Raw genomic sequence first — 27,700 nt, 5'->3', positions numbered from 1 at the left:
GCTCCCGCAGGGCGGGACCGACAGTCATTTGACCTGCCTGCCTGCCTGCCTGCAGTGTGCACGGTTCTCGCGAAGAGTGGCTTTATGGTAATTTGCTGTAGCTTCTTGTACACGGGCGAAAGGTTGACTGTCCCGAGCTGGTTCCGGTGTAACGCTTTATGCAGTAGGAATGCTTCGCGGCAACCGAAACTATGCTGCAAGCTGCCGAGTTGCGAGAGATTAAGCTGTGTGGTGAAATTATCTGGCAATCTTCACCGGTGGAATGCTGGAAGCGCAAGTCGGCTCCCGAGCAGAGTGTCCCAGAGGACGAAGGTGTGCTGTCTTTTCGTGCGGACCACATGCACAGACTTGGCTTACGGTGTGTACGTGACTAGGGCAGAATAATGCCGAAAATCTACCGCTTCAGGTGGGGTGTGTTGCACAAAATGGTAATGCTTAGCAAATAACTTACGCAATTTTTCTGGTCGCTTCGGATGATGACAATACTCACGCAATCTTTCGCCAAATGAACTAAGTTAACCTCGAACGTCTTTGATTCGAATGAAATTTTCAACATGTCTTCAATATGGTAGCAATATTTTTTTTTTTGGTTGCGAAGTTGCGCCCGCGATGGATGCCGCGTTTCTTAACAATTGTTTAAAAACGAACGTGTTGAACTTTTGACGTAGAATCTATAGATGAAATCTGCTTCCACCACTGCAGTCATTAGACTTAAACTGATAAAAAACGCAACAATCAGTCGGTAAGGTGTTGATCAATAACTTTTGGGATTCGCAAGGCATAATATGATTATGGACATGGTAAAACAATCAACAAACAATACACTGTACATTTTTGGCCGATTGGATGTTAAAACCAAGCGAAGTGCTCTTTCACCAAGACAATGTTCTCGCTCATTCTGCTCGCGATACTTTTTCAAAAACCTCCTAAAATTATTTTTAAATATTCAAATGTCTATTATTTTCAAACCTCTTCCTGAGAACAAAAATGACAAACAGGTTAAAAAGAATTCCACATGCCAAAAAAGGTTATAGAAGAAATAGATCCCTAATGGGGCTCAGAATGTCGAGCCAAGATTTCCAAACACCAAAGAGGCAATAACGTTAAGCTGTGCTTAGAACGACAGAAATGCTCCTTAAGGCTAAAAACAGGTACAACAAATAGCGCAAAGAGGGGTCCTAAAATTGAAACCCTGACAATTTATACTGATCCCAAATTGAGCTGAAAAGACCTATAAAAAATAGAATAACGAAGTTCCAAAAAAGTGAAATAATTTCAAAATAAGCTCAGAATTACCTAAATAGCTGTTAAAATCTTTTAAAATCATAGAACACGGAAAATTTAAAAAAAAATATAAAAAAAAAAACAAAAATAATTTTAAAAAATCAACTCAACAACAAAATTGAAATCGAAATTTAGTGCTTACTTTCATTTTTTTAGCCAAAAAAAAAATTGTTACGGTGTGTGTTTTTTATGACGCATTATTAATACCTTACCACCCATTCTCAGACAGTTTTTCCATACAACCAACGGTTTTTAGCCCTTTCAGAAAAGCACTCACTGCACAAAAAAGGTCTAAAAAATCTCTCCATCTGTGAAAAATTATCAGTTTGCTAGGCCAAATATGATATCTAAATAAATGAAATTATCTCTAAATAAATGACAAAAGTGCAGGAAACACTGAATATTTAACTCGAGATATCGAAATGTATCCGGGTTCACGAGAGATATCCTGATGCCATATGGCGTCATTAGGCACACTAGGGTCCCAGATTTTTTCATCATTCAAATTTTAAATTAACGAAAAAGGCTTGTCTTTATCAGAAAAATGTACACTGAATTCTGTTTTTGCGCGACTATTTTTTACGGGATTTTATTTTACACGATTTTTCTACGCGATTTTCCCGAAATTACGCGATTTTTTCTTTTTTTTTGCGCGCACGCATCAATCGCGTAAAAAGAAAATCCAGTGTAGAATGAAACCGCTTCCAGATTACGCAGAAAATGCAGCTGAACGGCTAAGGTCTAAAATTAATTTGATCCTAAATTGTTAGTTTAGAATAGCAATAAATTATTTTTTTAATACCAGCAATTGTCAAACAAGAGAATAATTCCAAATTGAGCTCAAAAGAAGGAAGAAATAATACCAAAACGAGCTCAGAATAGTGAAAAAACTTACACCCAGAAATTCGCAAAAAAAAAACAATCGGAAGAGACCGTAAGGCCGAAACAGGCAAAAAAACTAAACTTAGAGAGACCGCAAATGAAAGCTTTTTACATCAAAAATATCCCAAACTGATCTCGAAGCAGCAAAACAGTAAATTTAGTAAAAGTAAATACATCCTTAAGATAGTAGAAAAGATCACATACGGGTTTTTAAAGCAACAAAACTAATACTAAAACTTATCTCAAATATGAGGTGTATTAGATTGAGTATATTTGGCCCGAAAAAAAATTGAAATTGAACTGAGAATAACACCAAAGGATATTTAAAGGTTAGAAAATGTATTTAAAAATTTTTGAAAATTGAGCTTGGGAAGAAGGTTTTCAAAAGACAGAAATGAGAATGATCTTTAACTGGGCACAGAATAGTAAAAAAAGGATTCAAAGGCGAAAAAACATACTCACAAATTGAGCTTTGGCTAGCAAAGAAAAATGTTCCTAAATTGAGCTAAAATAAAATGTCTTTCTGGAGAGAGAGCTTTTCGATAGAATTTGACTTGAAATTGAATTCAGAATAGCGAAGGCAGTTTTTCAAGGTAAAATAAATCATATTAGCTTGTACAGTCCATAGAACAGATTTTCTGAATGCCTAATTTTCATTTGCCTCCGCAAAGCAATTAAATGGGGTTTAAAAAGCACGAAACACTAAAACAATAATAGCTAAAAAAGGTTTTTAAGGGTGGAGAAAGTTAAAAAAATATTCTGACTCAAGCTGATTGAAGCTAAAAATGGCCTTTAAAAACCTAAAAAAGTCAAAAACTAAAATGACTACGAATCCTGGATTTGTGAAAAACTTTTCTAATAGTCAGAAAAGACTCCCAAATTGAGCTCAGAAAAACGAACAAAAGATTCCTAAAGGGTACAAAAGACCAAAAGGAAATGATTCCCAATAGCTCAACAAAAAACATTTTGTACATACGTAGGTCTAGTAACGGGGCACGAGCTATCATTTAAAAAACATTTTCCGGGGTATTAGTCGGGCACAGGGTTCAGGATGTTATTTATCACTTTCGTAATATGGAAATCGAGACCTAGGAACTGTGTGGCTGAGCAGCTGTGGTGCATTATTCAAACGCAGACTAAGATTTCATAAAAGTGGCTGTAAACAGCCCAAAGAGATTCAGTCCTTAAACCCTTGGAAAGGTAATTGGCTTCATAAACCATATCTTTCCTGAATGGGAGCGTGTCGAGGCACTTCACTATAGTGATCATTGTATTTATAAAAGGACACGTGTATAATGAACAGGGACATATTACAAGAGCTCTCACCGTTGGACACCGTAATTCTATTCCCCTAACAAAAAATCCACAATTGAGCTCAGCATAGCTAAAGCTTCATAATGAGTTAACTACACGCGCAACATTCCGTTACTAACCTTCCCTTCCCTCGCAATCGTGGAGATGCAGAGTCAATTTCAGTCTTGGACAACGAAGACTGTCGAATCTCCTTCCTTACAATCCTCTTTCTTACCCTAGCGACCGTAAGAACGTAGCCGGCATCGTTATCGACTTATACAAAGAGGAAGTTACTGAATTATTGTAAATTGAAAATGGTGAACTATTCTCATGTAGCCACAAACGTGGTTTGCACGGAGGAGCAACGACAAAATATGTGATTGTCAAGCTCAAGCTCAATAGAGCTTTCCAAATAAAGGTCGGACTCGATTATCCGGAGACTCGATTATCAGGATTTCAAATATTCGGAGTTTTAGGCTCGATTATCCGGAAAATTTCATTTTTTTGGTGTTCATTTTTAATTTTGAAAATAATCAATGTCCAATTTTTTACCCTATTTCGCCCCAGACATAATTTCTGGTGACGCCACTGCATCATACGAGTAAAATAAAGAAGGGAAATATTTATTTTTTGTTCCTTATTAGCAAATTTGAATATTTTTTCTGTAATTAGCCTGACAAAGTCATTTTCAATTGACAATTATCAGGTTATAGTAATGCTTTGACCCGACGCTTTCAATTAAAAAGCTTTTGTATTATTTTCGAGCACTTCGTGAGTCACAAGAATCTAGCTAGATGGCATCTCTATCTTATTTGCTGACATCGCAGCGGATCCGCAATTTGAGGGCCCCATTGACAGATGCTATGTTATGCGTATGAAAAGTGGCGGTGATATGCTATCTCGTTTACACACACGCTGAGATGTTAGTTCTCGAAACATGGCTGGATACCAGCTAGCTGCATGAAACCCAGTCGAAAGCTCTTAACTCAGTACGTACGTATTAATTGGATGCCATTGTCGTTCTATCTACGGTTTGCGGTATTAGAAAACTACCAACAAACGACGCGATGCGGTGCTAATTTTAATTGAGACGCTGGGGGAAAGGAAAAAGTCTCTCCCTCCGTCACTCTCTCCGTCGATTGAAATAGTCATTAGTTTCATTTGAAATGATCCGAAAGAAGAAAGAGGGAAAGAGAGAAAGAAGTGATTTGTTGACAGTAGCCGAAAGGAATCAAGTTAAAATGAAACTGTTCGAATCGAAATGACAGCGCGAGTATATCAGTTGCATTGTTTTGTTTCGAGAATGGAGAGCCCTGATCTGGAATCAAATTTTTTGACGTAGGACTACGTCTATCTGGAAGTTAGGTACCTGAATTTGAAAATCTAGTAATTCAACCAGATAAAAACCAGGGAAAAGTGGTCAAGTTTTGAGCGCTTATATTTCAGTCATTCATAATCGGGTTATCGAGGTTCTGGCATTAATTGATCAGAAATTCTTGTACGGTCAAATTTACCTAACAAAAACAACCTATTGTTTCAGATAGACTATTGAAAAATTGGTAAATGAGCACAGCCGACACTAACGGATACAACAGATCTAACTTTGTAAACGATTTGTTGTTGTTGTTGTTTTACTCGAGGTCACTTTCTGCTTCCGATGCTTTTTTACTTTGCTTTCCATTCCCTATTCTTCTTAACTCCTCCCTCTTTCCACAAAACTGAAGAAACCTTTATATAAAAAGTACCATTTGAACATTTCGCCCCATCGTTTTCATTCTGAAACCGTACCAGTGACATATGGTCACTGGTGCTAGCCGTTGAAAGGAGGAAAGACAAAATAGTATCGGTCATCTCGTGCCGGTTTCACCGGTAATGCTGGCGGTTGTTAGTAGTACATGGCTACTGCAAAAGTACTAAAATGACTGGAATTCTAACCGGAATAACCGGAGAACAAGAATCATCGGCAACTGGCACTTTTTGATGCCTTAAAGTGTTGTAATTGAAGTGGCTTGTTGAATTTTCTCTTTTACAAAACCTTGCTGATAGCAAGGATGCATATTTTTCTTGGTGTTCATTTTTCGACAGCGGCCGGTGTAGTGAATCGTTCTGGTCTCAAATACAGAATAGGTGCGTATTTGCTGTTCACTGAGAAAGGTAGAATCTACCGAGTTCGCTAATTCAAATGTTTGTTTTGTCATTACAAGATACGAACAAATGCTTTTCTGATTCGAAAATCTGCAAAGTGGAGATGCCAGTATAAATAAGGTTTCATTCATATATTTTATTTATATTAATTATTTTTCAAAGCGCTCCAATGTCTCAGCAAATGAAAATGCAATCTTAGATATGAAAATATAGAAAAATGCCATAGTCCTACGTCATGCGGTCGTGTCTTTGATACCACCCTCCTACTATTTTGATGTTCCGAATAGTCGAGTCCGATCTGTACCAGAAAAAGGGAAAACAGCTTAGTTAAACTTCGAATGACAACAAAAAACAGTTCTTGAAGACCAGAAAATCCCAAAGTGAGTTCAGGATAGCGACATAAAACTTTTGAAAGCCAAAATAGTAAAATAAAAAATTTCAATTTAGCAAAAAATAGTAAAAATAGTTTCTAAGGATCAGGAAATACAAAAATATCCCAAATTAGGCGCAGATCATCTAAAAAAGGTGTAAATGCCGAAAAAAAACTCAAATGCTAATCTTATAATTGAGAAAAAACTTCTGAAAGTTGAAAAATGCAAAAAATATATCCTAAACCAAGCTATGAAGAGCGCAAAGAATACTGCACATGATCCCAAATTTGTGAAAAAAAAATTCTATTGAGCTCAGTAAAGCGAATGTGGGTTAACAAAGAGCATGTAATAAAAAAATAATCCCAAATAGAGTTTATAACAACGAAAAGGGGTTCTAAAGGTCAGAAAAGGCAAAAACTAATCTCGATTTGAACTCAAAATAGCGACCGAAGGATTTTGATAGGGAAAACAGTATCCTAAACAGAGCACAGAATAGTAAAACAATTCAGTAGCAACCGCTTTGTAGGCATGGGTAACGGCGGCGCCGGTCACGTCCTTGCGATCGTTAGGATAATGAAGGATGTTGTAAGGAAGGAGATACAACAGTCGTTGATGTCGGAGACCGAGTTTACCTCTGTATCTCCACGACTGCGACGGAAAGGAAGAGTTTTGTAACCGTGGTAGGTGACTAAGTCGAACAGTGTTCCGCGTGAATGCGATAACGATCGATGAGTATCTTTCTTGTCAGACCTCATGGGTCTATACGAGCAACGCGCGCGAATACAATTCACTACCAGATGCATCCAAGTGTTTAAATAGTTGTCTATTATTATTTCGGAGTACCCTCGAGAAAACAAATGCAATTCAGCAGGCGCGAATTTCGGAAGGTATACGATATTCCACACCGTAAGAAATACGATACTGAACAACGATTCTCTCTTTGTTGTCGATGCGAGTGTTGCCTATTAAATAGAAAAAATGGCAAAGTTTCCTACATCCAGAGCCTTAATAATTAAAAAAAATGCAAATATGAAACAAAAGAGAGTTTGAAGTTAGTTTACAAAATGCCAGAACAAAATTAAAATGAAGTTGTCGTGGACTTTCATAACTATATTTACTGTCAAGGATTTAAAATGATTTGAATAAAAATTGTTGCATAGCTTTCTCACGAAAGCTAGGAAAATCATAAAATAAGAGCATAAACTCGGGTAAAATGTCCGTAAGGGTTTACAATAGACTGATACTTTCTAATCTTTCGCACGAATGATAACTTCTAAACTATATTGTAGAACTAAACAAAATCTGAGCGGAAAGGTTTCGACCAATTTTGCCTTACGCATTTGACAAGGCAGCACCGTACAACCAGACTGTGAATCACACGACTGCAAAGAGGAACGAAAACAAGAAGTATTACAAGTCCTCGACAACCCTCCATTCTGCGTTCCTCAAGTTTCAGCACGCTCTATAAGCGGTCGATTAAGAAAATTTTGGTACTAAAAATCTTTGAAAAGATTTTTGAAATTCAAAATACAGATTGAAATGTGGCATACCTGGTCACAAGCACAAAAGGAATTGTCAAAAGGCAGAGAGAAAAAAACTGCTTCGGCTTATCCTCTCTGCCATTCAAATCGAGCGAATAACTCACAAGTAAAATGTAACCAACACTAATACTTATCTTTTGATTCTTCTCTGAACCATTGCAAACTGGGAAAAAATGGACCAAAATTCTCACTAATTAGAAGCCGCTGGGCTGGCAACCTGAAATATAGCATTTCTTGTGTGAAATTGGTCAACAAATCGGTTGGTGATATTTTCATTCTGTGCAGGGCACGGGAAAGGGTCTCTATTTCCAAAAATACACAAAAATAGGGTGAAAAAGGGCAAAATTGACCATTTTCCGTGCCCTGACCAAAATGAAACCATCTTCAATCGATTTGTTGACCAATTTTACATAAGAAATGCTATATTTCAAGTTGTTAGCCCAGCGGCGATTATTTAGTGGAAATGTGGATTCCGGGTTTTTCACTAAATAATCGTTGCTAGACTGGCAACCTGAAATATAGCATTTTTTATGTTAAATTGGTCAACAAATCGATTGAAGATGGTTTCATTTGGAGCAGGGCACGGTAAATGATCTATTCTGCCCCTTTTCACCCTATTTTTGTGTATTTTAGGAAATATAGACCCTTTTCCGTGCCCTGAGCAGAATGAAAATATCACCAATCGATTTGTTGGCCAATTTTACATAAGAAATGCTATATTTCAGGTTGCCAACCCAGCGGCTTCTAATTAGTGGGACTTTGGGTCTATTTTTTCCCAGTGTGCATTGTGTTAGTGCGAGAAGCATCGCACGGGAGGGCAACGATCTTCTTGCACTCGCGTTTCTCTTGCTTTTTTAAGTTCACCTTGCGCTCACTCACACAGATTTATGACAAGCGCTCGTGGAAAACGGGCTCCGCCACCGAAAAAATGACTGCTTCAAAGAATCATTAATTGATTAGCCACAACTCCGTTGCCGGATATGATTATTAGTGGTAACCAAAATTGCTCGTAGCTTAAACGGATTTTAACATTGGCGTCACTTTCACCGGTAGTACGAAATCACCTAATTTCGTATCACATTTTTTTCTCAACTCTGCACTTAATAAATTTGCTATTATGTAACGGGAAGACAAAATACTGGCGCTACGTCGTACAGTAATCGAGAACAATAGCGCCTAATAAAACGGCCTGGAGTATTTGAAAAAGCAAACCGCAAGCTTAAAATAGCGAAAAAAATTGAAGTGGAAAAACCAAAAGATCTTAAATAGCTTTGCTACTTCCTCGAAATTGTAACTACTTGGACATGCTTCACACCTATGCTAATCATCACGCCACTCTCATTCGAATTGCTCCGAGCTAAGTGCCGGCTTTTAATTGGCCGCCCGTTCGTAAATCACAGTCTGTCAACGCTTCGCCAAACCTAAATCCGACCGTGCCATAAATCTTACTCATTATAAACTTTCATCCGAAGTTTATAATCATCATTATCATCCTCATTCTCCACACTCACACAAACACACTAATTTCAGCAGTTCTTTCTTCTCTTAAGAGAGGTGTAAATTTCGACCCTAGTGCGGCAGTTTCTAACATTTTTTTCTCTCTCATTTTTTTCTACAGATTGCAGTGCCATTAACTGCCCTACTAGGCTAAAACCGAAACGAAAGAGTCCGGTTTTACGACTCTCCGGTGGATTGTGGTAAACAAAGCAGCATAAAAAAATTTACAACAAGAAACAAAAACGGCAATTTTGATGTGAAATGTAAACAGGAGGAAAAGGGCCCTTCCGAACGGAACCGCAAAGTGCAGTGGAAATAGCGTCCGAAACCGACCGAAACCAGGGGACAGGGCCGCATGAGCTCTCCGGAAAAGTAGTTTTAATGACAGGTCGCCGGCACATGAATTGGCTATAATGTAGCGCCCCGCGATGAGAGGAAACCGACGAAGGACAGTTTTGATCATTAAACGTTAACTTCTTGCACGCGAAGCACGAAAGACACACGAGCAGCAAAACAGGGGATGGCGGTTAGCAATATCGTTTGCGAGTGGCTGCGTGCACTCGGACTCGGCCAGTATGCCGAGAGCTTCCTGGACAACGGCTATGACGATCTGGAGATTTGCAAGCAGGTTGGCGATCCAGATCTGGACGCAATCGGAGTGCAAAACCCGCAGCACCGCAGCAAACTGCTGAAAAGCGTGCGGTTACTGCGGGAAAAGGGCGCCGCCAGTGTATACTTTCAGCTGAATGATCCCAAGTCACTGCTGTCGGATAACAGTGACAGCTTGGAGCGGGACAGTTCGCCGCTGATGCTGAGCGAGCTGGAGGCACTGCTGGCGGAGCAACTGAAGGCGGACGGCGTTTGCTTGACGGCGCATCCTTACTCGACACCGGTAAGTTGGGTGAGAGGGTGGGTTGCTAACGTTCGTTGATCAGAATCTTGAGCATCAGAACTATAAAAATACTTTTAATATCGATTAAAAATCATGTTTTGAGATAATTGATTAGAAGGAAAAAGGGAAAGTTTTCAGGTTTCTCGAATCTCTAACATCTGTGTCACTGAATTCACTCCCCCGTCGATCGGAAACCAGTGATACCGTACCGAGTTCTTCGAGTCCGATTCCTTCCCGAAAAGGCACTTGTTCGCTTGCGACAATAAAATGGTTATTTACGATTATTGCAAACCTCTAGCTCTGTATCCTTCCTTTCTCGCCGCGCTCTGGTCGCTGCTGCTTACTTTCAACCATTTATTTGCTATGTTCAAGTGTCATGAAAATCGAATACTACCGAAGTAGCAATACCTACTAAAGGCACATCAGTAACGGCTGGTGCACACCGAAAAAAAAATTGTCCGCCAGAATTATGTTCAAATGGTTCGGAATTTTGTGGGTACTTTGGTGCATAATAACCGTAAATCAAGATGCACAACATTTCTTTTCTGGTTGTTTTTTTTTGTTCGCTCCCCCGTATGTGCACTGCTGGCGGGCGCGGCGCGGCGGTTGGATTACGGTCTGTCCGATTCGAGTATTTATTTGGACTGTGTGCGGTTTCTTGTGCGGGGGTAAGTTTATGCCCTTGTTAAATCTTCGAAACGACAGCGCGTTGCATCATCTCAGCCGTGCTTTGGCTGGTGTAAGACGGACACGAGATGAGGATAGGCAAAAATTGAAGTCGTAAAAAAATGGAAAATTATTTGCACTCCATTGCGAATTGCTTCCAAATTATGTAAATTTGAACAGTAAATTTTGTGAATTATATATTTAGACGTGCAATCGAGTTATTTCAAATTTATATATTTTGTTACAAACTGTGTGAAATGTAAAATTAATCCCTCAATTTCGTCTTCCAGCATTTAGTATATTTGAAACTTAATTAGATTTTGTTTTAAAAATTTTTGTATCTTGATTTTTAATAATTTGCAACATTTTCCACATTTTTTTCATTGCTGTCATTTCTAAGCTGTCTATGATTAGAATAAACCAACTTTTTATTTTAGAAGATAGTGGAATAGACCCGAATTAAGCTAAACTGAATAAACTTCGGACCGATTGAAACTCATGTCGTTAGTCCCAAACAGTTCCATAATTCCTAAAGTGTCTCGCAAAACAGGTTCTTCCAGTTTTCGCCTACAATCCGCTCCCACTGGGTGTCCCTGCCAAGGCAACCTTCCCCTTCAGCCACCCTTCTCGACCCCTTTCGAATGAATTTCCTCGCCTCATTTGATACCCACTTTCTCACCATAAATTTTCCATCCTGTCCACTTTTTTTTTGCTCGCTCTCTCGTGCCCCGGTCCACCGCATACATAGTTGATGCGAATGAGTTTGCTCCGATTCGAATGATGATGTTGATACTATGCGCTATGCCTTTTACTGTGTACCTACAGTTGCCGCTTGTAAAACGACAAGCCATCACATCGCTCTCGATGTACTTTCAGTGAGCAAAAAAAAAACTTGTCCATCGATGTACACACAGAGTGAACGTAAACGAACAACTAAAAGTCAGAACCCGCCCCTGGATGGCGAGCGAACGGGTAAAGCTATATTATTTTCATAAATTTACTTTTATTTCGACTTTTATGTGGATATATTGAATCCTTTTCAGAGCGAGAGCGAGCAAGTTGTAGTGGGTAAGAGGAAGGACGCGCTCGAATGTGTTGCTGATGGTGATGATACCGGTCGGAAGCGGAGTCTTTGCAGCTTTGGTAGAGAAAACTTGCAAGTTTATTTCGAAACGATCCTTATTGTATAAACTTTGCTCACCGATAGCAGCGCTTCTATAAGTAAGAGAAAATAAAAACTCTGACAGCATGTGGTTGTTTCGACCGCTTACGCAAAATTCCGTACGGAGATGTGCATCTAAACACACAACCAGCTTAGGAACTTGGCTAGCAGGACCTTCAATCGACTGACACGAAAACAAACACCCGTGAAGAAGCAACCCTCTTCTGATGATCAAAAAAGAAAAAAGCTGCGACTTTTCGTCGCCAAGTTGGTGTGCGGTAGGCAAGGATGAAAATTTTACTGCTTTAAAATTGGAAAAGTTTTCCTTCGGATCCTCACGCCCGGGGATGCTGGGAGGTTCCGTCCACACTGCTAGATGCGGGAGAAGTGGGTGGGCAAGCGATCTGGAATGGCTCCCACAAAGAGAAAAGAAGGAAATAGTCTTCTTAAACTTTACGCTGTTTTCTTCACCCTGTATAAATGTTTATTTTTTGGGTATTTTTTTCTCGTACTACCAGAGAAATGTTGTTTTATGTTGTTAACTTTATCTGGGAAAATGTTGACGTTTCTATGGGACACCTTCATGTGGTTATATGTGACGTATTTGAAATCAGCTGAGGTTTTAAAACATTTTTTTCCATAAATTTATATATCAAAAAATCGCAAGACTTTGTGAAAAAGTATTGACATCATGATTCCACTTGCCCGTTCTTGAAGTTATCGGGAAAATAAGCTAAAATATGATATAACTTTGTAAGGAAATGTCTTGGAGATGTATGGATGGCAAAAATGTGTGTTTTGTATGCCCTAATAATTCCCCCGAACAACACTTTCGTGTTAAATGCAACTAACAAAAGTTAAGTACAAAAATCTAAATTTTAAGTAAATTCCATATAATATACTTTATAACTTTGTACCTAAGGAAGATAGGATGTTCATTTGTTCAACAAAGTTTCATATTTTTGAATCTTCTTAACGTTCCTGGATAAATCATTCCTTTACTTCTTAATACAAAAAAATATTTTATTTTTAGTATGGTAACTTTTCATAATTTCTGACAATTTGCGATTATGCGGGTCATTTATACAAACAATTGTTTGAAGATACTATTAAGCCAGCGTGAAGGTGAAAGCTGCTATGGAATTAAGTTCCACTTTTTGTCTCATTGGACTACTGTGCATTGGCGTTTGATAGCAACGTCCAACGGTTCGGCAAAGGTTGTATTGTGCTCGTAGGTGCGCACATATCCCCTCCCCGTAACTCTGGCGGGGATGCCTCCGATCCGGATTTACGATCCTGGACTTCCAGCACCGCGAGCTTTACCACTGGCCGCCTGCACTCGCCCTTAGCAGCCCTAGCTTGTAATCGATGAAAATGCCGATTGGTTAAGAATGTCGCGATTTACGCGAAAAAATATTTGAAATAGGAGATAAAAGGGTCAAGTAAAGAAACGGCCTACAACCAACGCCCAAACATCATTTTATAACTTGCCACGCGCACGTGTCAGCGACCGTTTTCCGGTTTTCCAAAAGTCCGGTTCAAAACGGCCGACGACCTTGAGCGATAAGAAGCTTCAAAGGATGCTGAAGAGGAAGACCGAGGGAAAAGTGGCTATATCGCTGCGTGCGCTTAGCCTATGAAATTACCTGGCGAACATGGATGGCAACGACTGACAGGGCACCTCGTATTTTACTTTTGACGTTGACTAAAGTCTATATCGAAGTTAGGCACCTGAATTTGAAAATCTAGTAATGCAACCAGGGAAAACCAGGGAAAAGTGGTCAGGTTTTGAGCGCTTATTTTTCATTCATTTATGATCAGGTTTTCGACGTTTTGGCATCAATCGATCAGAAACTCTTTTACGGTTTAATTTATGTAACAAAAACAAACTATTGTTTGAGATACACTATTGAAAAATTGGTAATTAATATCGATTATCTAAATCATACCGCGCAGCCAATCACTACCTCTCTTCCCAAGCACAGTCGACACTAACGGATACAATCGATCTGACTTTGTTGTTATTGTTGTCACTTTCTGTTTCCGATGCTTATTTACGTTCCTTGTCATTTCATTAGCTACTTAGCCCCTCCTTTTTTCTAACTAACTGACGAAGCCTTGGTATAAAGGTACCGTTCGAACAATTCATCCCATCAGTTAAGTTTACTAGCAGAAGGCAGCAGCAGCGGACATCAACACCGATGGCAGTAGGCGAAGTGGATCAGCAGCGGGCAACAGCGGCGGTGGTAGTGGTTGGCTGCAGGCTCCCTTTCGATCTGAGTAGGACCCCACCAGCGGTAATCCGATCCAGATATCGTTGGGTGAATACAACCCGAAACTGAAAGAGACTCGCACCGCCGGGTGGTTTGAGATGCCACCATCATCCGGCGTATGCATATATAGCGTGTGAATATCTGTAGCGTGTGTCCCTAATATATAAGGTATGTGGCTAGCGTGTGTTGCTTGCTATATAGCGTGTGTGTATGTTTATGGCGTGTATACAGATTTATCTGCATTTATACAGATTTTTTGCGTATTTTTCATACAGATATCTGCATATACAGATTACAGATTTTCTGGAAATAATACAGATTTACACAGATTTTTTTGGTTTTCATGGGGTCGTAAATTAAACTTCTTTATATAGTTGAAAAATATAAATTAACTCAAATGCGGTGGAGCGTGTCGGAGGTTTTATTATATTCATATGCTACGCATAAACGTGTGCATGAATGAATTCGCGGAAAAAATGTTAGACAAGCTATATTGCATTTTTTTTCGAGAAGGATATGTCCAGTACATATACAGATTTTATTTTACAGATTTTTTCAAATTTTACCAAGGTGATAAGATTTTTTGAGCTCCAATATACAGATGAAAATGTGGCATCACTGCGTGTGACACCGCCACCGGCCCCGCGAGGTTTGAGAAGCCACCATCATCCAGCATATGTCTTTGGGCTATATAAGAGAGTGTTTCCTCTCAAGCAAAGCAGAGGGACGAATGACCGTTTGGGGTTAAAGTCCCTTCAAAAGAAATCAATCAATCAAACCCCATAAGTTTTATTACTAGACCATACCGGTTACATACGGACGCTAGGTGTTAGCAACTGAAAGGAGGAAAGATAAAATAGTACCGGTCATCTCGGGCCGATTTCACCCGTAATGCTGGTGGCTGTTAGTAGTACATGGCTACTGCAAAATAATGAACTGTCTGGAATTCTGGACGGACTTACCAGTAAACAAGAATAATCAGCAACTGGTACCTTTGGCCTCGAAGTTTTGTAATAGAAGCGTTGCAATTCCCTCTACTATTTGTTTAATGGAGTATAAGAATACGGTAGTCAACGTCATGCGGTCGTGTCTTGAATACCACCCTCCTCCTATTTTTAAAGCGGCTAAACTGTGGAAATTACCTGGCGAACATGGATGACAACGACTGGCAAGGCACTTCGTATTTTACGTTTTCCACGAAGCAGGTGAGCTCTGAGGTAAAGTTTATTTAACACACCAAGTTCCCCAAGAAGGTGCTGCTATAGCTGACAATCAGCAAGAAGGGGATGACAATCAACAAGAAAATAGTGTGACGCCGGCCCAGAGTGGGAGTGTAGACAGGCCAAATAAAAGAGTTGTTTAAGTCGAAGTTCAAGCGTTCAATTGACCAACACATTAGAGCGTTAGCCGACCCTGAGGCGGTGTAGAGAGGAAAGTGGCGGTGTCGAAAGGAGAGTAAAGCATTGCTTGCTTTACCGGCCCGCTAGCTACAAGCTACCGCCTGCCTGATCCTTCCATCCGAGCCTTAGACGTTTTCAACGATGATGCCACGTACTCAGTTCTTCCGTATAGTATCATTCGCTACGTAGGCTAGGTCACCACGGTTTAGTGGCGGTGACTCCGAATGCCATTCAGTCCTCTGGTAGTGCTGGCATCAGTGAAGACATCTTCATGATCAATTACGATCTGCTTCATGACCTCTTTGCTGGCTGCTTAAAAGTTCGTCCCGTTGTCGGGGTAGAACTCCAACGGTCTAGCTCTGCGACACACAAAACGTCGGATAGTCATTAGACACGATTGTATCGTCGTGCTGGGAGCTATTTACAGGTGTACAGGTGCAGCTAAACAGGATGACGTGTCTCTTCTCCGATCTGTTTCCGACTGTGACCGTGAACGGTCCACAATAATCTATGCCGGTGTGGTTGAATGGTGGTAAATTCAGCGTGACATGTGACTTCAGGAGCGGAGCCATGCGTGGGTTCTGCGGCTGGTACTTCTTCACTTTCGTCATCGGCCGCATTCTTGGAATGTTGAATCGCGGTCGCAGTTCGTTAACGGCAGTCTCTACGTTCCCATTGGCAAAATGCTGGTGATAGTGCTCGAGTGGTGATAGTGGTCGGTCACCGGATGTTCCTTCGGCAGGATGATCGGAAACCTAACTTCGAATGGGAGGGTCGATCTTCGCACCGTTTTACCCTACATCCGTAAGACCTCTTGCTCGCCTAGGAATGGACTCAAGCTGTTGACGGAACTGCAATTCTCTACTGAACGCCGGCCGCTACTGGGGAGCTTCCGATTCTTCTTCATCGCTTCGTCTCGTCCAAAAAGCCTTCCGCCTGCGTTGATGACCATAGGTACGCCTTAGGTTGTTGATACTCCTCTCGTTTTAATGGTGTTCTTCACAAGCTTCTTCTTCTTGTCGGTTGTCGGTAGCGCTTCGATTCTCCGGACTAGCACCTTCCATCTCTAGAAGCGATGTACATCCACCATCGGGTCTGTGGCTGCAATTTCGTGGAACATAATGCAACCTCGAAACTTTTCTGCAACGTTCGGCGTGATTCTGTCCTGCTTCGGCTATTCGTCCTCCGATTGGTAGAGGAAATCCAAAACCTCGGTCCTTGAGAGGACAAGCTATACTTGTTTCCCCACTTCGTCATCCCATCAGCTTTAATGACCTTCGTTGGAACCCATCGCCGTTCGTCCAGCACAGTAAGGTTGAGGATAACGCCGATCCGGTAAGCGAAAACTGTTTATACCGGCAATGGTCTAAATTGATCCACGAAGCACCTTCAAGTGCCAAGTCTGCTTTACCTCCAGAGAATGCATTCCGACGATAAAATTGGCGAGCTTAGCGCCCTGCTTCAATGGATGCTTCAACGGTGCTACACACATCACCGGAGAGCACACTGGACCGCTAGCCGTCTTAATTCGGAAATACGCCGCAGTATCGTAGGTGTTCTCGTTTCTGTATTTTGCCTGACCGATTTGCCCACCTTGGAAATACCAGTGAGGAATCCGAAGTTTTGAAGTAGAATACTTCTCTCAGGAAGTTCGGCTACATAGGGATGTGAAATGAAAATCTAAAACCGAAAAAAGTGAAAAATATGTCCAATTTCAAATGCTAATAAATCGGTTAGTATTCGATGGATTTCCTTCGTTCTTGCAGCAATAGATTGGAAAATCTTCTAAGATTCTTCCCAAATTCAGATAATTTTAATTTTATTTTTCAAACTATTGTACTATTGAAAATAGTCAAGCCTTGTCAAAACGAAAACTTCGGCCTCTGATTGGTCGTTATATGATTGCTTCCCAAGCACGGTCGACAGAATCATAGACCTTGCCATTTGAAATGTGCTATTTGGCCTATATAAAAGCCTGCTTCATCCGAAGCCGCTCATAATAATTCTAGACTGCAACAACAGCAGTCCCTTAGAAGCAGCAGTAGCAGTGCAGCGGATAACGGCCAAAGCTGTGGTATGGCAACGGACGTCTCAGCATCGATAGCAGGACCAGGTGATGCAGGGCAGCGGATACCAATGGCAACGGAAGCATCCACTACTGTGGCAACGGGGATAGCGCAGCGGTTGACGCTGGTCTCAACATCTATATGGGCAGGGCCAGCTGATACAGTGTGGCATTTTAGTGTAATGCTGTCTCTGAACGATAACAGGCGCACTAGCAAATGCATCCAATGAAAAGAACGTTCTGGTAAGCTTTTCAGTGTTTATTTTCCCTCAGGGAATACATTATTCGCACTGCCAGTGATATCGCAAAGATGTGATCGGCATCTTATCAGACATTGAATTAAACAACAAATTGTCCTTTTCAGGATGAAATAAAAACCTAATTGAAGAGTTAATATTTTCGCTTAAATCAATTTACACTTTCAGGAAATTTGGAACAGATATATATTTGGCTTCACCTCCGTGTCTCAGAACGTACTAAATTATCTTTTCCTTCAGTTATGAGCACAACATCCGAAATGCTTTAATTATCAGCATAAAAATTAATTTTTCGCATAATGAAAATTCAAAAATTATCAAGTCCAAATCATGACAAGCAATTATATTATTGAGAATCGTCAATCCTTGTTGAAGCGCGAAATTCGACTGATCTGATTAGTCGTTAATATGATTGCTTCCCAAGCACGGTCGACAGAATCATAGACCTTGCCATTTTAAATTTGCTATTGGTCTGTATAAGAGTAAGGATGGGAATTATCGACTGGAATGGCTATCAATAGTTATCGATGATTTCCTACTACTGTCGATGGGTTTTTCATCCCTATATAAGAGCCTGTTTCAGTCGAAGCCGCTCATAATAGTTCTAGACAGCGACAACAGCAGTCTTCCCTTAGCAGCAGCAGTAGCAGTGCAGTGGATACCAGGCGGATAGCGGCCACATCTGTGGCATAGCAATGGATAGTGCACTAGTTGCAGCGGATCAGGAGACAGCGGATACCAATAGAAGCGTATAGCGGCTAAAACATTGGTATGGCTACGGATAGCGTAGCGGTTGCAGCGGGTTTAGCATCGATAGCAGCTGATGCAGTGAGGCACTTTAGTGAAATGCAGTCTCTGTGCGATAGCGGGCACTAGTAAATGCATTCAATCAAAAATGTTGATTCATTTTGACAACACATAAGCCGTCTAGTTTTGAGTGTTAAATCAGCTTTTCACTGTTTATTTTATCACAAGGAATACTTTATTCGCACCGTCAGTGAAAACGCCAAGATGTGATCGTTATCTTATCTGGTATTGAATTGAACAACAAATTAAAAAATGACTGACACGCAAGCAGCCGGGTTTTCTTTCTTGTAAAAGTATTCTACTTCGTCCTTGCGGTCGTGGCTTTGCACACAACCCTCCTGTGATTTTTTTATTTCGAATAGCCTGGCGACCCACTGATTTTATTTTTGAGTGCACTCTCGATCAATTTGCTGATCCCAGTCGCACCCCCTTCGCCACAAGTCCTGGATCAACAGTTTTTCGAAGAACGTGAAGCAGGACAACAGTCCTAATGAGTCGAAGAAGCTCATGACTACCCTCTTCGTCGGTAGTTGCTTACCGGAAAGATACTGTGCAAGCTACGTCCGAAAATTCATCGCTGGCCGAATCCACACAATTCTCAGCTCATAATATGCCTCTTTGTCTTCGCAGAACAACACTGATCAGTTTTCTGCTCGCCAATAGCCTCAAGAAACGTCTCTAAGTTGGACATCCAGTTCCGCAGCTCTAATCCACCCTAGGAATGCACATATCGCATGTCTTGCGCACGCTTCAGTGGTTTTCTACGATCGTCTCTGCTGCTTCTACTTTCTCGGGTTGTAGACAACATTGAGGGGAATGTACCACACCTTACTGCTGTCGAACTTCGCTAATTCCGACGGTGTGGCTACGTGTGTGTATCCCTTCATCAAATAGTCGTCAACCATGCTGCGAACCTTGTCGTACAGTTCAAGATCTTTCTGCAATTTCCTCTCCATACCCTGCAGACACTACATTGCCATTGGACATTGGGGTCGTCCGCTGTCCATAGCAAACCCGTCTCGTAACGATCTCCTTTCCTCGCAGTCGTCTTCTTTTTCTGTCGTCTTCTGCTTCAGGCAGTAACGCAGCGGAAATTCCAGACTCATCCATGGTGTTGCTGTTCCTGAGGAAGTAGTGAAGCTCCAGTGCTCCGGTATCTGTTGGACTGTAGACAGTTCAGCCAGGCTTTGGGATAATGGTGTGAATGTTGCAGCTCGCTGATCGCTCCGGGTGGAGAAGTGGAATTTCAGCTTGCATGGGAAATTACCGTGCTCATTCAGGCACAAATTCAACTGTATCACAGCTGCCCAACGCACACTGTTTCCAAAGCTACAAAAACGTAATCGAAATTATTTTGACCCAAAAACATTGATTTTAGAGCCGTAACGGCTTCATTGAAGTTGTGCCATTAATTATTCTCCATGTTATAGAAGTTACAATTGCATGATTAATCCACTTAACAGTGAGAAACGAATTTAACTTTTCTCATTTTGAAATATAAAAATCCAGTTTGTTCAGCAAAGTTGTAGTAAATTTCAAAAGAAACAAGTTTGTTGAAGACATAATTTAAATGGACTTTTGTGGAGTTTTCCATACATAGAGTGTTCCTAACAATCTTTTTTTTTTCTTCTTAACTTTTATAGTGATTTTATACAATTTTTCAATACAATATTGTTTGCTACAACGTTTTGGAGTCGTAGTGTCTTCAGTAAAGTTGTTCTATTAATTATTCTCTATTTTGCAGAAGCTGGAGTTTTGTGATTGATCTATCGAAAAGTGAAAAATGAGTTTTATTTTTCTCATTTCTGCACATTTATATGAGAAACAACTTTGTCGAAAACACTACACTTCTATCTGCCAATTTAAATGAAATACAGTCGAATCCCTCTATAACGACACTTTTTATAGCGACAAATCTCGCTTTAGCGACATTCTCAACAGTCCCTTCTGTTTTATACTAGAATTCTTCGTTTTATTGCGAAATTTCGCTATCACGACAGTCCCTTGCGATGTCGCTATAGAGGGATTCGACTGTATTGTAAAGTTTTCCTAAGAATGCCCTATAACTTTTTATAGTGATTTTCAAAAATTTTTCAATGTTCCACAATGTTGTTTACTATAACGAAATACACAAGTTCGCTGAAGAAGGTTTGTTTTTAACTCTTATATTTATTTATTTATTACAGATTTTTATTAATTTACTTACAAATATCTACACGGGAGACAGCAAAAATGAAAAACAGTAATACAGTGATCACCCGATTATATCACCCCCTTGATGATGTTTGGGGTGATAAAATAGGGAAAGTGATAAAATCGGGAATTTTTTTTTCATTAATATTTTGTTATGAAAGAAGGTAAATCAATAATTTATTACGTAAAGTCAGCGATTTAAATTACTACAAGAAATCTAATCATATAAAAAAGCAGTTTTATCTGTCTGTCTGTCTCTCTGATCCTTATAAACGTGGAAACTACTGTACCAATCGGCGTGAAAATTTGTATGTAGGGGTTTTTGAGGCCGGAAAAGGTTATTAGAGTAGCTCGAGACCCCTCCATCTTCTTTAAGGGAGGGCTTCCATACAAATATAACACTAACTTCTGCGTAACTTGAAAGCTAATCAAGCAAATGGAATCAAATTTGACATGGTAAGATTCTTAGAAGTAAGAAATATGTCAATGGTAACTTGACACCCCTCCCTCCTCCGGAAGGGAGGGCTCTCATATTAGTGCAACATAAATTTTACTACTAGTTCGTAGGTTAGGTACTAATGTTTGCATAAAACTATGAAGTTGAGCTGTTAGTGTCATACATTTCTCAAACATCTTAAAAAATTAATTTCTCGTGATTTTCTGCTATTTCTAAGGTAACGAAAGAGAGATCAGAAATGACCCTAAATGTGTATACGTGGTTTACTGATAGCCCTTTCACAAAATATCTCTTCAATACATTTCAAAACACATGGAAATTGAGACTTTTTTTACTGTTTCTTCATTTACCCGTAAACAGAAAACAGAAGAAAACAAATCGATGACGTAGTTAAAAAAACACAGATGAATTTAAAAATAAAAATTTATCGAGGATGCTGTCTACAGACTTTAAAAGACGAAAGTTTGTAACTTAAGTATAGTGGAACTGTCACTTGTAAAAAAATGCGAGATTTGGAGATGGTTGAAGTGCAAATACCCCTGAAAATATTAAAATATGGCAAATAGCACGTTTATTTTAATAGCTAAAACCTAATAATTTTTTGTAAAAACATGCATTTTTAGAAGGCTGATAACTTTGTAGAAGGTTTGAAAATTCGGAAAAATGACGGAAAAAGTCAGAAAGAGAGTTGGAATTTTTAGTGCGTTTTGAAAGAAAACTTTATATGGTTCGTAATATGTAAGAGATTTGCTGAAGATACTATGCGTCTATCTCAATTGAATGGAGAAGGAAATTTTCTTTTAGGTGAATTGATCACCCATTTTTCTATATCACAAGATGCGTTTTTTTATAGCTTAAAAAATACATACGTTAATTAATCAATTAATCGAACGAAAACGCCAAAATAAAACACTGTACAATGGTTGAGTTTTTAATGAAAACTATATCCAGAATGATGTTATTCTTCACAGATCTGTTTAAAAGTACTAAACTATTGAATCTACATAGGAAATCAGTTCATACTGACATTTTTTTGATGAAATGTTATATGATGATAAAATCGGGTGAAAAAGGTGATAAAATCGGGGGCAGATAAAATCGGGTACTGATATAATCGGATGATTACTGTATTCGTTTCTCACTGTAAGGAATTTCTGTTCTGCCTCACCGTGAGTGTGCACGAAACCTCCATGTTCCTTCCATTCCTTTCTTCGGATTTACCTTCTCGAGCTTTTTCTTCCCTGGTTTCGACGTTTCCGAAGTCCCTTTTTTGCCTTTTCTCCTTTTAATTTTCTTTTTTACCATTGTTATCCACACCATCAATTCCATCTTGACTGTTTTCACCAACGGTACCATTGTTCCCTTTCAGTTTTGGATGGTTCAGCTTCTTCTCCATTTCTGTCCGCAGTTTCCCGAGCAATGTCTAGTCTAGCGACGGAGCCGCCGTCTTGTATATATCTGGTGAGACTCCGCATTTCATAGCGCAGCCGTCCGTTCCGCATCAGACGCTGTTAAACGCTGCCCGATATGGGAGAACCGCGCGTGCAGAAACCTTTCTCAGTTAGCATACGACCAAAGCTGCCATCGCTATAGAGACACGATCTTCACTAAGGTTACTAGTATCCCCGTTAACTCTCCTAGGAGAATATGATAGGGATGTTCTCGCTAATGGTGACAGGCGGCAGCGGGGACTTTGGTTTGAAAAAGTGCTCCGTCTAGCAAATGGTCTGGAAACTTCTGTTCTAGACTTTTATTGATACGAATCGAACAAAGAATGGAACCAAAGGAATTCTCGACAGCTGTAAGAACGTCTTCTCCTCGCGTTCTACCATTTGCTTCAGAATTGACATCGTTTCTGTAAACACAGCAGCGTTGGTCGAAAAATTGCATAGATTTGCTACGCCACACGCCACAACCTGATCACGGGATAATTCGTCACACAAAGACGTACTCTTATAATGAGTGTACTTGTCTATGCAAGCACAATGAAAGACCTCCCTTCTGTCATCAACCTCAAAAAACCTCGAGGTCTACGATGAGCGTTGTCTGCAGGCGGCAGCACTGAGTTGAGTAGATCGAACGCATCCAAAATATATTCTCGGTTTAGTGTCTTTCGATGTCGGTGGGAGATTACTATTGTTTTTCTGGGTTTGTTGCTACACGCTGTAATGAAGGAATATTTAGCTGATGTCTGTGCTGGAGACGTAAAGAATATATTATAAAACGAATGAACGCTACACGCTGACGCTACAACCGATTTGGAAGTAATTTTCCCAATACAGTTATAATCAAAATTATTTTAGGAATTACATGTCATTGCTCACACATTAATGTGTTTATTTCAAACAGGTTTTATTCATGTTTAAGCGGCAAGCATTAACACCAAATTGAAAATAGTGTTTTATAGTACTATGGGAAACCCCTGTTTTCAACATAAGAAAAACTGTGCTGTTTCGTCGACTTCATTAGAGCAACAAAAATCAAAGAAAAGCTTTGATCAGGTGGCTTGAATAAATTACCTTTAAAATTGTGACAGTAATCTGCACCAACCCACTGGAATTAATTACTTACTGCACTTCTTGCCAGCAACCATTTAAAACACACACCGTCGACGAAGAATTGTCTTAGAAGGAGTTCACACGTTCGTCAGCAAATTCCTGCCAACCGGATCAGGTTTCATTTTCCGAGCTGTTTGGAGTTGAGATCATTTGTCATCGTACTCGGTAGAGAGCATGTGGGGTGCGAGAAGTTTTCCTTATCACACCCCAAGCCCTGTGATAAATAGCTGACGAAAGCAATGTGGAAGCAACTGCAACCACTGCAGAGTGAGATGGATGCTCGCCAGGTAGAAAAACGTCACCGTCTGTGGGTGACGGATGAAATTTTTATTAAAGTTGTTAGTTTCCGTTTCTCCGTTTTTTGCCACCGCTCAGTAATGCAAATCTAGCGCAGGTTAGTTTCCTTCTCAGGGGAAGATTCGTTTAAGGACGTGCTCGGAATTTTCGCTCCGCTCGAAGGATACGATGGATGGCACCGAGGTGATTCGGTGTGATTACTTTGTGAAATTAATGTGTCTTCTCTGTGATGAAAAGTTATTACCAACATTAGGCACTGCGTATGCCAAGTGGCATCCGGCGGTAATGTTTTTAGCGTTAATAAATGAACTTAATATTTGATGTATGTTTTAGCACACAACCTTCTCAGCGCGAGTGATGTTACATAAAGCAGCACACGTTCCGAGATAGTGACCTTCTGACTTTCGTGTCGTACCTCCAGGCGTGGGAAACATCAAACAGATCAACACGTGAGTTTTGTTCGCTTCAGCAGAGTCCGGAGTCAACAGCAGGTTTAGGTCGTCCCTTTTCCCGCTTCAACGCATCACGAAGGTTGCATCTCGAGGCAATTTTCTTTCGATTGAGTAAACCGAAAATTGCTTTGATCAGTCTTTCTGTCTGCCGATGAAAATCCTCCCTTGACATGAATCCTCACGTCCGAAAGGCAAACATTGTTTCCGCCCACTGACCCGGCGCTCCCTCCCGTACGGGTTGCGGATGATGACCGGTCATTTGTTGTATTATCACACAAAAAAGGGCCACCCCAGCAAAATTGCTGCCGGGGTTTTCTGCAAACAACCGAATCAAAACCAAACTCCAGCATCGAAGCGCAGCCATGCAAACACACAAAAAAGCCAAAAATCGAACCTCAATCTAATGGCGCACCTGGGAACGAAATGAAAAGGAGAAAAAATAAACGAAAGCCTATCAGGACTTTTTGCTGCTTACTGTAAATCTTTCGGTGCGCACGGAGGTCCTTGATGTTTTTAAGTGATCCTATTATTTCGTATCACCTCCGCTTATTCGTTTTAACTGTTTTTTCACTTCTTCCCTCCGGAGAGATACACTTTCATATCTTCCGCTGTTGAGCGCAGCGCTAGTCAAGACGAAAAAGGTTGGCCTTTTTTCCGAGCATGTACCGCTCATGTCGTACAAATGCCCGAGGTGTGGAGTTCGGAAAAAAGTACTTACACTCAACAAACAACAAGAACAACAACAACAGCAGCAAGAACCCCATACCTTCTTTCGAAGCGAGAAAAAAACTTCAATCAACTTTTCATCGATTTGGTCTACCGTTTCGGTTCTCTCGACCGTCCGATACAGATACAGCGGGGAAAGGTGGCAAAAACAAAATTGCCTTTTACTGAGTTGTCTTTATTTTGTGTGTATGTGTGTGTGCGCGTTCATTGCTGCCTGCGCACTCTACCGTTTCATTGGTGCTCCTGCTTGAAATGCATTTCAGGAAAGTGTTCCTTCGGGATCATGTCTGCTTTCTTTGATATCGATACCCTGATACACACTATTCGGGGTGATGATGATTGCTACTATTTTTTTTTTGTGCGAGGAATTTGGTTTGTGTGTGCTTGCTTCATCGGATCTCAAACACATATTTATGTGGAAAAATTTGTAGAAATATGCACAATATTTAGAAAATTTCTTCATTTAGTTATCCGTTTTTCATTAGGAGGCTAAGAAAACGAGAAGTATTTACTTCACATTCGGCTTTGGATAGCAGACAGATTCTATCGAAAATCTAGATAAAAAATTGTTAAAAAACTTTTTTAGAAGCGACAAAAAAACAAATTCGTGTATTTGAATAAAAAAAAACAATATCGAATTCACTTTTGTTTGGAGTAAAATCATGTGGATTGAAACCCCTATAGTAAATTGTGTTCTTCGAGCTCATTAGACGAATCATGGATACATATGATAATTTTCCGTCCTACGATAACGAGTCACCTCCGGAGTGTCATAAATTATTCCAAAACATAGAGAGGAAGCCGGAAATCATCTTCGTTTAGCGCACACTCCTTCGAGTTTTTACCCCTCGCGAGAATTACCTACGGTTTAAGTAAGCAAACGTGTGCGGGGGTGTGCGTGCGCTTCGTAGACAGACAGACAGAGCAGGGGGAAAGAGACGTTGATTGCACATTACACGTAATTTGATTATGCTTGGAAATTTCTTCCGGCGGCCTTGCATCGTACGTGCCTCTCCGCGTTCGCTCGCTTGAGTGGTGCATGTGGTTCTCTGTTTGCAGGAGCAGAGCCCCTATCGAAACGAAACGAGAATTTTGAATTGAATCCAATTAACGGAAATCTTCTCCCACCAGACCGTTTACGATCAATTATTTCGTAAATACCGGCAAACGGCGTTGTTGTTGTTGCTGTTTTCATAGTCCGATTCACACTCTTCACACCTACACATGAAGTTGCACAGAAGATTTGGAAAGAAAAGAGGAGGGAAGTGAAAGATTAAGACATCTAGCATTCGTTTCTTTATGTGTGCTTTGAAATTGAAAATAATTTAATCATTTCAATTTTCCTCTGTTTCTTTCGTCAGCTTTTTTCGTATTGGAGCGAATCGTCCAGTATTGCACGAGCATTTATTCAATCGTGAATGAACTTCAAAGCGAAATTTCCTAATTTCATTTTCCTCTCTCATTGGCTGGGCTCGTGATGAAATAGCGAACATTCTTCGGCAGGTCCGTGAACTTTGCAGTGGCTACAGTTCTGCTTGCTTCAAGTTGCCGGCTCGAATCAAGCACCTGTCTTCTCACACGGAGTTGTTCAACTACGAGAGAACGAGAGACTGATGACCGGTTGTTTATTTTGCTGATGTTTTTCGGTCTTTTTCAATTTGAAAACAAAACAGTTTTTTGTCTCGCTGAGTATACTCTCTTCGAACGGGGATACTTTCCCAAACACCCCAGAGGGAGCCTGCTGCTGGGGGAACGTCGCGACGGGACTGTGCTACGATGCACGAATTTTTCAGCTGGCAAACGAAAAGAGAGGCGCCGCCGTCACCGCCGTAGGTCGATCACGATCTGGGGCAGGCTGGCGCAGAAAACTTTGCGGTTGGTCTGCTTTGAAGTCCGCACCTTGCGGCCAGTTATGGCAGAGGCGATGTAGAACGATTTGAATTACTGTTAGAATTGTATTACTCTACTCATGTTATTGACTTTTTACAGGTATCAAAACAACACAATATAACACAAATTCATCAATTTTAAAGTATTTTTTTTTTCAGCTCATGCGGTGATTTTCAAATCATCAACTTACACAAGTTTTTACGCATATCTCACGAAAAGTATATAGCACAAGTTACCTCCTTGAGGCACTCAGCACTGTGTCATCCATCACTTTCGCTTCAAACTAATTGATAGGTTCTATCATTGCTGTCGTTTTTGTTATTTTGTCATTTGATGTCATGCCAAGGTTTTTATCAGTTTTGGCATTTATAAATATTGTAAGTTTTTTTTACTTTTTTACAATTTTTTTGTTAGCATTTTTACAAATATTTATGTTATTTTTACCCTCTTCATGTATAACGTTTTTATCGTTTCTATTACTTAGGGGTCATCCACAAATTACGTAAGGGTTTAGGGGGAGAGGGGTGGTATTCAAATTTCTTACGAATGCTTACGAAGGGGGAAAGGGGGACTCAAGAGAATCTTACATAAT

General features: G+C 40.2%; 1 protein-coding gene across 3 annotated transcripts in view; it reads left to right on the top strand.

The window, feature by feature from the left end:
* LOC129718959 (uncharacterized) overlaps positions 1-27,700 on the top strand; it is a 389,511-nt gene that overhangs the window by 47,488 nt on the left and 314,323 nt on the right. For all 3 annotated transcript variants that reach the window (XR_008727097.1, XR_008727096.1, XM_055670225.1), the window contains exon 2: positions 9,135-9,905. Coding sequence is in view for 1 of the 3 variants with exons in the window: in XM_055670225.1 (XP_055526200.1) it covers positions 9,534-9,905 (372 nt within the window). In the remaining 2 variants the exon portion in view is untranslated. The remainder of the gene's footprint in view (positions 1-9,134; positions 9,906-27,700) is intronic.

The sequence above is a fragment of the Wyeomyia smithii genome, chromosome 1 (assembly GCF_029784165.1).
Source record: "Wyeomyia smithii strain HCP4-BCI-WySm-NY-G18 chromosome 1, ASM2978416v1, whole genome shotgun sequence".
Classification (NCBI taxonomy): Eukaryota; Metazoa; Arthropoda; class Insecta; order Diptera; family Culicidae; genus Wyeomyia; species Wyeomyia smithii.
This window is presented reverse-complemented; position numbering and strand designations above follow the sequence as displayed.